General features: G+C 44.0%; 1 protein-coding gene across 1 annotated transcript; it reads left to right on the top strand.

Annotated features, from left to right (window-relative positions):
* The first annotated feature begins 1,181 nt into the window (after positions 1–1,181).
* Positions 1,182–10,118, top strand: arglu1a (arginine and glutamate rich 1a). Its single transcript, XM_051404277.1, has 4 exons — positions 1,182–1,755; positions 4,258–4,483; positions 7,550–7,633; positions 8,407–10,118. Exons 1-4 carry the CDS (start codon positions 1,424–1,426, stop codon positions 8,569–8,571), a joined length of 807 nt encoding a protein of 268 aa, XP_051260237.1. The 5' UTR covers positions 1,182–1,423; the 3' UTR covers positions 8,572–10,118.
* Positions 10,119–10,608: the final 490 nt, after the last annotated feature.

The following is a 10,608-nucleotide window of genomic DNA, read 5'->3' as shown; positions in this document are numbered from 1 at the left end:
TTTCTAACGTGTTGTTTTGTCTGCGGGATTTCAAAAGAATGTAACCTAACCATGTTTTATGGTAATATTGGGAGAATGTAATGCTGAACCTTCTCTGACACACTCCCAGAGTTGGGGGACTACTTCAAAAACATTCCCATCATCCAAAGCTTTGGAACAGCCCTCCGCTTTCATTCTGCCACACTGCCACTCCCTTGACAATTTTAAGACAAAACTCAAGAAGTACATGTTTTCTATGGCTTATGATTGTTCTTAGTGGGCTTTAGTATTTTTTATTTTATATTGTCTTGTTCTGTCTCTGTTTTTACATTTGTGCATATATATATATATTGTATTTTAGTGATGGGCCTTTTTTTCTTTACATTAATTTGTATAGCACTTTTAAATGTGCCATATAAATAAACTTGATTTGATTTTGATTTGATCAGTTATTGATTTCTATTAAGTAGGAGCGCATAGATGCTGCAGCAGATGAGGCTTAAAATAGGGGGATTTTAAAAATGACTACACAAGCAGCTTATTTGGATTACATTATACAATGTCTAACACTGTTCACTTTGCTTTGAAAACTATTATGTAAACTTTATAACAGCCAAATTTACTGGTACAGCTGAAACAATATCCAGTGTATACTCAATGCCAAACACAGCTGCTAGTGCTGCCAAAACTCTGTGTGCTCCTCCCTAATTGACCCACAACAACCTGTGACTTCAGTTCCTACTGCTACAGTTTGCCTTACACATTGGATAAAATATTTATTAGGCCTGTTGTTTATTTGTGCATGCACAATATTAATGTGTACTTCTTGTTTGCACAATTGCTCGCTTTAAATTGCATCTATAGGGACAAAATCAAATTTTAAGAGTACTTCAAATGCACAAATGTGTTATTTGTATGCACTGTGTATTAATTTCAGATCATAAATGTGCTATTTGTGTGCAAACATTAGGCTTTAATTCCTCCATAACTCATGCCAGGCGGTAGGATTTAAATAACAACACACATTTTTATTACAGATTGCTTCAGAACCACACAGTACAGCCACACACTGATAAATGATCTATCACTATTTCTCCTGACAAAGTGAAGGCAAGTTTGGGGACTGTCCATTCGGTTTTTGACTGGGAAATCCCGAAGACGCGCCGGAAAATACCGAACGCCGCGGTGCCTGCTGGGAAACTACAAACTCGACAAACCGCCATCTTTCTTTATAGCGAGTTAGTAGGGGCAACATAACAACCAGTTTTTTTGAATGGTTATTCCTGCAAAATAGAACCGCTGAAGCGAGTCCACTTGGTCAGTTATTGTAAATAACAAGTCTAAAAGAGGAGCGAGTGGGTCGGAGTTGCAGATACTGTACAAATATCAGCCATAAAGACACAGTAGTTTGGTGTAAGCGCTCGACTTGGTGGAGGTGGTCAACATGGGCCGCTCTCGAAGCCGCAGCTCGTCCCGGTCCAAACACTCTAAAAGCAGCAAGCACAGCAAGAAACGGAGCCGGTCTCGGTCGCGGTCCAGAGACCGGGAGAGGTCCAAGAAGCGGTCCAAGTCCCGGGAGTCGAAGAGGAACCGCCGCCGAGAATCTCGCTCTCGTTCCCGGTCTACAACAGCCTCGTCCCGCAGAGAAAGAGCAGCCTCGCCGCCGGAGCGCATCGACATCTTCGGCCGGACGCTGAGCAAGAGGAACGCTCTGGACGAGAAGCAGAGGAAGGAGGAAGAGGAGAGGAGGATAGAAATGGAAAGACAGAGGAAGATGTGAGTATATATTTATTATTAACGCACCCACCCCTGGTTGCCTGCGGCGTTACATAACGATGCCCTTACAAACTGCAATGTGTGCTAAGCTAAATGCTAGGCCAACTGCGTGTGTGTGTGTGTGTGTGTGTGTGTGTGTGTGTGTGTGTGTGTGTCTCTTTGCAAGCTAATGCTAACGCTGCGCAGGGCCCTGGCTGCACAGGGAACATTGTGGCCCCTGTTAGAGCCCCACCGCTGCACCACAGGGGCATGTTCACCCTGTTAAAGGAAGGGTTTGCGTCTCACGTTTTAGTTGAATTATGGAGCCCATTTGGTTTTTAATATAACTTTCTATACTCTGCTGTGGTGGTGTTCACAAGTAAAAGTGATCACCCCTGCAGTTCTGTCCATCAATCACTTCTGTCTCGATACGATTGATTACATTGTCCTTGGTGTAAGGAAGTGACGTAGAGCTGATTCTGCGGGTCAACCTGTGGCTCAGTGGTCAGAATAAGTTTAATACAGTTTATTTATACACACTTATGTACAGTTATTTTCACCATCAGTCAATCTGATGATGATTTGGATGATCAATCGATCATCGCTGATACTGTGAGTGCTTTTTATTGAGCAGCAATCACAAACATTGGGGTGCTTTTCTGATTACATAAGCATGTTTAAGCCCCATACCCCATAACCTACCTCAAAGTACTTTAGTAGATATTTAAAATCCATGCATAAATCATTATGGACAATATATCTGGTAGCAGTCTTACATATGCGTAAGAAAACAACCCACTTTATAGATATTATATTTGCTAATGATGACAGATTTACATACTTTATGCATGCAAGAATGCGAGCTTATAGTATCTAACTCGGTCAGTTAGCCTTTCAGCAATGTCCTCACACTGTCACATCTCTGCATCTTAAAGCCCCTCAGTGGTTGCCACACATAATGCCCACGTCCTGCTTATTGTCTGCAGGCAGGTTCTGTCTGTTTGACAGGGAAGCTGTTATTGTGAAAGTGTGTGTGTGTGTGTGTGTGTGTGTGTGGGGTAGCCAGAGGCACACAGACACCTGAGATCTGAGCCGCAGTCCCACACCTGGCCTCCTGTGTAGCTCCTTTTTTTTTTTTTTACTGCCTAATAGCCACAGGGCCACTTAACCAAGCATACAAATGTAAATATCCCGACACAGAGACTTGGTAGATAAGGAAGGACCTGGGCCTGGGTTGGGTAAGGTCTCTGGTTTCCCAGTGGCTGACGGGATGAAATCAAACCCAGGGAGGAGGGCAGGTTGTGTGTTTACAGTTGAGCCAGAAGCGATGTGACAACACACCTCCCCACTCTTAATAGCTTCCTGTTCATAGTGTCGTTGGAGAAAAGAAAGAACAATTTAAAAGCATTTTCAACAGGCAAACAGGATGACAGGTGACCTCCATCTGCGTTAACCCTTCAGTCTGCCACAGTACTGGATGGGGTCATTCATCCTTACAGGGGTAATAGCCTGATAGAGGAAGTTCCAACATCAGTGCTTTTATAAACGTCACTCAATCTGTGAGTCTTCCTTAGATTTAATAATTACTATTAAACACCTATGAAACCACCAATCACAGTTCATTGTGTGCACACACTTTCCATTTCATTTTAGCATTACGCTGCTGACACATTTATTCTATTTCACTCACTGCATTGTAATGTCACTTTAAATATAAAGTGATGGAAGATTAAATCCATATCACCCACTCTTAGATTGCCTTAACTATATCCTAACACAGCAACAGACTTGTCTATATCTTAACAGCAGAAGAGACCAGACACTTTTAGGCTCTTTACTGTTGAAAAGAAGTGAAACAAACTTTAATGTAAAACTATGTGACTACTCACAGATTGATATAGTGACGGTTTAAACTGCACTTAAGTTAAGTTTCATGCATGATCCCACATATTGCACCAATCTGTTTGTCTTGAGGACACATGTGGCCTGGGCCTGGGCCCTTCTCCTTCGCTGGGCCTAACTGTGAGCTCTAGCACTCAACGGGGAGTGACCCGCAATATTATGGCCCTGTGGTCGACCCCGCTGTGAGGGCACAGTGGAAATAGATGCGAAGACAACGCTGTTAAAGCACCAAAGCAGTGGGGAAACTACACTACGCTCACTGTAGACCAATGGCAAAAATGTTAATCGCAGTGACACCACATGTCATTTAAATGATGGAGATCACTGAGAGAGCTACAGAATGAAGAAACAATAAATGTTTTATTTACAGAGCGCTTTTCTAGGAACTCAAAGACAAAACAATGCTGTAAAAGCTAGAAGTGACAGATACTTCCTTGTTTTTGAGGTATGTTTGTTGCTCATGCCTCGTAGGGCATTTCTAAAACATTTTCAGAAGAATGAGTGTTTCACTTTCTGGTTTCTGCATTTGTGTCTTTGGTATCAGATCATCTTTAAGATAAATACACTCTATCCCCAATTTCCTATAACCCGTCCCTCTGTATATCTGCGTTCCATCCTCAGCCGGCAGCAGGAGATCGAGGAGAAGCTGATAGAGGAGGAGACGGCGCGGCGAGTGGAGGAACTCGTGGCCAAGCGGGTGGAGGAGGAGCTGGAGAAGCGGAAGGACGAGATTGAGCGGGAGGTGCTGCGGCGTGTCGAGGAAGCGAAGCGCATCATGGAGCGGCAGCTGCTGGAGGAGCTGGAGAGGCAGCGGCAGGCCGAGTTGGCGGCGCAGAAGGCCAGAGAGGTAACGCTCGGTCGTTTGGAACGCAGCCCCTCCCTCCCCTACATACCCCCACAACCCCTTACCCCCCTGTCCCCATCTCCCTCCCAGTCACCTGCTCTGACTGGTGCCTTTCTACGGGACATGGTGGAGGTGCAGGGGCCTCCCACCCGATCTTAATTTACTTCTCAGAACGTAATCTAGCCATGGTACAAGTTTCACTGTGGGGAGGGTGGATGCAGAGCCTGGAAGTGGCCGTCCTGCAGGGAAACACTGTATTTAATGGGAGAGTGTTTGTCTGCACACAACGTAGCAAACATCGTATATAGAACAAGAGGAACCCTGCCAGTTTGAGAGTCTCTTGATTCATCAGTAGTAGGTATGTTTATCTACTGAGATGTGGCAGCAAAAATTTCTAATTAATATTAATAAAACTATTCATATTTTCTAAGAATTTCAAATATGTGAGATGAGACACTGTGCAGTGGGGAACAAGGCTGCAAATGAATCACAAAAAAGGAACTTAATACAAAATTGTGGCTTCACAGTATACATATATACATATATACACATATATTATTCTACATTTGTTTTGGAGCCATTTAACAGCTTTTGCACCGAGCTAGATGGAAATTTGGGTTTTAAACAGCAGGGTCTTGCTGGAACTGAAGCTGCAATTTGGTTTTAAGGATGACGATTGTCTGTTTCATATTTAAAGGTGGAACGTGAATATTGCCACTGTTAATTCTAGCGTCTCGAAAGGATTACCTAACCTCCCAGTGAGAGTTTTGCCATGGCAGGGTTACAAAAATTGACTGACTTCATTCATTACCATAACTTTGGACCGGCTTGATTTTTTGCTTTCATATTTGTAAGCATCTCTGTTGATGTCTGTAATAAAGAGCTGTCTCTCTTTTTTTTTTTTTAAAAGATGACATTTCTGTTATACATTCACCGTCTCTGTACATCACCGATTTAAGATTTTTTTCCCAAATGCCTATAATTGACAGCCCTTTTAAAAGCGTAACGTAGTTGTTTTATGTGTCGGGTTATCCAGCCTTTAGTTTGAGTTCTGTTCAGAAGCCCTAACGGCCTTTATCACACAGCTTTTAAAGGAACCGTCTCAGGATTCTTTAAAGTTAACACAAACCTCTTTGCTTCTGTCTTTCCCTTTTGCGTTTTTTAGAGAGTAAAGGTAGACAGCTGTCTGACAAACCCTCTGCCCCACCTCCCCAGGCGTCATTAAGAAAAAGAGGGTTTGTTGACACTACAGTAATAATGTATTGTGAATGAGAGGGGCAGCTAAAGCCTAGTGACCCCGACTCGCACAGGCAGGGAGCAGCCAGTGGCTCGGTACTAATAGGATGAGAAATGTAGTCTGAGCGCGCCTCCTTTACCTACTTGGACTTATTCGGTCACCCCTCCCCAGCCTTATGCTCTGTCTGTGCGCTGCCACTCTGCTCTTTCCAAATCTCCCACTCTCAATCCTAGACACCGTTACCGACAGGACCGGTAGAACTAACAAGGCTCTTCTGTAACCAAAAGGTCGAGGTCAGCCTTAAAGTATTCAGCTGAGTAAGCTTCAGCTAGATGCCAGCGACAGGGCACCAGTCCAATCTTTCCTCTAACAGGAGCTTTTGAAACATGGCTGGAGACGTTCTGTCTGTTTTCTCTGACATTTTCACTCAGATTTGATGTGTAGAAATGTTAATCACGTTTGTTTAATTCACAGACAGTTTGTCCTGTACAGGTTTTCTTTACCACCCGCCCTTACCTTCTCTTTAACAAGCCTCTGCTCGGGGATACATTATGATGGACCACTACATTTCCTGTTTCCTGTTTTGACACAGTTAACTATCTCTGACTTCACCTTTATCTGTTAATATCTATATTTTTCTAATATTCATTATTTTATACAGCTAAAGAGCTTTTTCTCCCTAGAACAACAAATGTACTGTGTTGTGTACTCATGACTTGCTTCTCCTATAGGGTTGCTGCTAAGTTTGATATTGTTATCTTTAAATACATTTGTGTTGTTTTTATTTTGGAAACACAACTCACCACCTTCCTAACTAGCACTTGACCTGAGCTGGCCTGCAGCCTTTCAGCTCACCTGTGACTTGTGTCCTGTACTGTAAGTGTACCGTGGTCCGGTCCTCCTCGATCACACACAGACACCACTTTGCACTGTACTCTCCTTCACTCTGCTATCGTCTCAATGGGGACTGAGCCACTGTAAAGCAAAGGAAAAACGTAAAAAAACAAACAGATTGTGAGCTGTGGCTGCAGGCGCAGGTTAAGCAATACAGAGATCAGAGTTATAAAGAGGAATGCCGCGGGCGCGGTACGGCAGAATCCCCCCATACCTACCTACCCACCCACCCACCCACCCCAGGAGCGCTTCTCTGTCTCTGCAGGGGCCACACAGTCCGGACGAGACAGTAAATATTCAACCGTTTAATGCCGAATGCTTTCACCAGTTGTGTAGGTACACAGGCAAGGAAAATGCGTAGGTATACGTGCATTGGTGAGCCAAAACTATTCCCTCCTTTATTTGTATCCTTTTTTCTCTTGCTTATAATGATTGTTAAAAAAACAGCAATTGTATTTTTCTTCTAGATTGTATTGTCTGTCATTTATATCTGTCTTCTATTTATGAATGTGATGAGTGGGTTTTCCCCCTTTTTTAAATTCTTGTGTTTAAATGTTAATGTCTTTCACAATAATGCAGTGAGTGCCCTAGGTGTGGCTTAGCTTGTAATTTATCTAGGAGGGTAATAACAGCAGTAGAGGGAGGGACAAAAAATAGCGGGTTCACCCCCCCCCCAGTTTCTTTATGCTTTTTGGTCCCCCCCCTCCCTTGTATTTTTAAAACAATTCAGGCTGACTGCAAAGAATGCCACAGTGTGGTCATATGTGAGAGGCTAAACAAACTTCTCTGTGGTGTAATGAGTTAGCTGTGCGTGCGTATGTGTGCTGGTGGCGAGTGCGTGTGACAATTAGAGGGCAAGCGTGTGTATGTATGTACATAAAGTGCTTTGTGGCCGTAGCCTGTTCGTGCGCTAACATGGAGCCGTGTCACCCGTCTAGGAAGAAGAAAAATCTAAGCGGGAGGAGCTGGAAAAAATCCTGGAGGAGAATAACCGCAAGATCGCCGAGGCTCAGGCCAAGCTGGTACGCCCTGCTCTCTGAACAACCGTTGCTTCTTTTCTGCCTGTTTCTGGATGCATTTCTCCCATTTCTGTCAAATTCATAACCCTAAATTTAAACATTTCTGCATGCCGACCTCAACACATAAAAAAGCACTAGCACTATTAATCTTGATAATGTGTTTATGTAACATTCTAACACAAGTTATTTTCTTCCTCGATTCACGTTATATTTATATCCCAATTATTTTAAAACATAAATGTAACTGTCCTGATCGCATCCAATGATAAATCACATCACTCCTATGAACTGAGTCCAGTAAGAAAAACAGACGCGCATCATGTCTGGGTTATGTGCTTTTAATGTCCCTTATGTGTCTTTAATTACAAATATCTGTCCTCCACTGATTGAGACCTCAAGGCTTTCACCACACCACAACACGACCGAATAACTTAATAGTCCTTTGGCAAGGACTTATTCTATTGAGTGGCTCTGAACTGATGGTTATCAGCCGTGGTTAACAATCCAGTGGGTTTTATTTTTTTCCTCTTGGCTATGTGAGCTTAAGTTTGTCTAATTTGTAAAGCAGTGTTTATTTGATTCAGGCTTGATTTGGACAAGCTGTATCAAACAGCTGCACACTAAAAAAAGAAAGAAAAGCAGACACAGTGATGCTGGATCTTAAACGGGGGGGGGTAAAGAAAATGCCAGCAGTTTGTGGGCACTTGGCTCGAGGGATTTGGTCCAGTGTCCCTGTCTGACCTTATTGTTTGTGCTGCGTGCTTTCTCTCCGACAGGCTGAGGAACAGTTGCGTATTGTGGAGGAGCAGAGAAAGATTCACGAGGAGCGCATGAAGCTGGAGCAGGACCGTCAGAAACAGCAGAAGGAGGAGCAGAAAATCATCCTCGGCAAGGGCAAGTCCAGGCCCAAGCTCTCCTTCTCCCTCAAGGCCACCGAATGAGACTGCTCCCCCCTTCGTTCCACATGTCACGCCCTGCCTTCATCCCCATCCAGCGCTCCCTCCTCATCGTCCGACCCCCGCTCCTTCTCCTCCTCCTACTCCTCCTCCTCTGTGGAACGCTCGCTTCGTTTTGGAAGTGCAGAAGGAAGGCCGAGGAAAGGGGTGCAACAACCCGGCGTGTTAACTGGCTCGTCCCTGCGAAGGCCCGCGTTGTTCCTCCCGGCCTTGAAGAGGAGGCAGCTCTTCGCCCTCGAAGGACCTGACTGCTCCCTCCATCCTTCCTCATCCCCGCCTGCACAGATGACTCTTGTTTGTGCTTTTCTTTTCTCCTCGGTTTTATTTACATTTTTAGGGAACTTGGAACTTTTGATGTAGAATGCTATAACATGTCCCTCGCCCCGCAAGTCTTAACTCTGGTGTAACAGCGAGCAACTGTGCGCCCGTGCTCTTCTTACATGTCTTCACAGCCAGCAAACTACAACAGAACGCCAGTCCCTGATATAGAGGAGTATGTGTGACTTTGTCTAGTTCAGTGTACTGTAAAAGCTCATGCGCAGCTTGGGAGTTGGCCTGTGGTTTTCCCCCCGTTTTTCATTTAAAAAATAAATAAATAAGGTTCCTAAAATGGCTGACGCAGTAAAATCACAGCGCAGCCTTTTAAAAGCACAGTTAACTTCCCGTCCAGCTGACAGGTTTGTGTCTTCCACCTCCCTTACTTCCTTTGCCCATAAGCTCCGTTCACCACATAAATCCACAGCTTCTTTTCTTTCTGCTTCAGCTGTCTGCCATGTATATAATTTTTTTTCTAAAGGACACAGCAGAGCATGTTGAGAGGAAATGTAAAGCTTGTGTTCGATTTGAAGTCGCTGCAGTGCAGGTGAACTCAGCCTCCACTCCCAAGCTACCCATGACTGAACCACAAACCTACAACAGGATATTTGTCTCGTCCATGATAAGGGGGCCCTGTGGGTTAATGGAGGGGGGAGAGAGAGAGAGAGAGACGGGGGACGTTTCCTGTGTGATGTAATGTTAATAGCCTTGCTGTGATGTCCTGACTCCCACTCCACCTCCTCCTCCAAGTTACAATTGTGTTATAAAATTGATCCACATGATTAGAAAACAAAAGTCACGGTAATGGTTAATACTCGGTTTGTTTTTATCAGACTCTTCGGGGGGGGGGTAACTGTGAATTGTACGAGAACACCCGACCAACACAGTCCATGTTCTGTCCCTGAATTTTGTTTGTAGTAAATTAACTTGGCAAGGCGCCTCACTTGGTAAGTCTTGATTCGTAGAGGATGGACAAGTTCAGGTAAGATAAGGTTTGAGGTCAGCAGCAGTGCGAGTGTGTGAGAGTGAATGAGAGAGAGAGGGAGAGAGAGAGAGAGAGTGTGTGTGTTTGTGTGTGTGTGTGTGTTTTTGACTGACAGGCTGATCTCAGGTGGGTATAATGACTTTTTGTTATGTTGTGGGATTTTTTTGAATTTGTCATGTAATTTCCCCCGATTGTCAAGGGACTGAACAGTTCAATAAATCCATTGAATGCCTCCTGATGTGTCTGTGTGTGTGTGTGTGTGTGATGCTCTTAATCTGAATACATATCTGAGGGAACATTTGAAGAAGTGCAGCGTAAACCCACTTGAACTCTGTTTACTTAATGTCCCCCTTCACTCAGATCTGTTTTTCTTGTCCTTCCTACAGTGTGATGTTAGATGTTCACTGTGCAGGGCGATGTATGTGCAGAGTTTGACTCTAGAAGGATATTTTCACATTTATCTGCTGAAAGTGGAAAGTTTCTGAGCTCACTGAACTTCAGATTTTAAGGGGCGTGGCCTACAAGCGTGATTTTTTACATCACAGTTTAGAAAGTCAGTCCTGATCCAGTATGCAACTTGTATAGTATGATGTAGAAACCTGAAGCCACCAGTGCACACACTGAGAATGGACTTAACAGTGAAGGAGGAGACATCTTGTGTCCAGCAGGAACACTTTAGAAATGAACAACATTTGCATAATCATCGGTTCTGGAATTTTTAT

This window comes from Dicentrarchus labrax, unplaced genomic scaffold (genome assembly GCF_905237075.1).
Source record: "Dicentrarchus labrax unplaced genomic scaffold, dlabrax2021, whole genome shotgun sequence".
Lineage (NCBI taxonomy): Eukaryota > Metazoa > Chordata > Actinopteri > Moronidae > Dicentrarchus > Dicentrarchus labrax.
This window is presented reverse-complemented; position numbering and strand designations above follow the sequence as displayed.

What these genes read in the sequence shown, in the direction of transcription:
- arglu1a (XM_051404277.1), top strand. Translation starts at nt 1,424, where the DNA reads ATGGGCCGCTCTCGAAGCCGCAGCTCGTCCCGGTCCAAACACTCTAAA. An exon ending in ATGGAAAGACAGAGGAAGAT is followed by an intron (nt 1,756 to 4,257) that starts GTGAGTATATAT and finishes TTCCATCCTCAG; the next exon opens with CCGGCAGCAGGAGATCGAGG. An exon ending in CCGAGGCTCAGGCCAAGCTG is followed by an intron (nt 7,634 to 8,406) that starts GTACGCCCTGCT and finishes TCTCTCCGACAG; the next exon opens with GCTGAGGAACAGTTGCGTAT.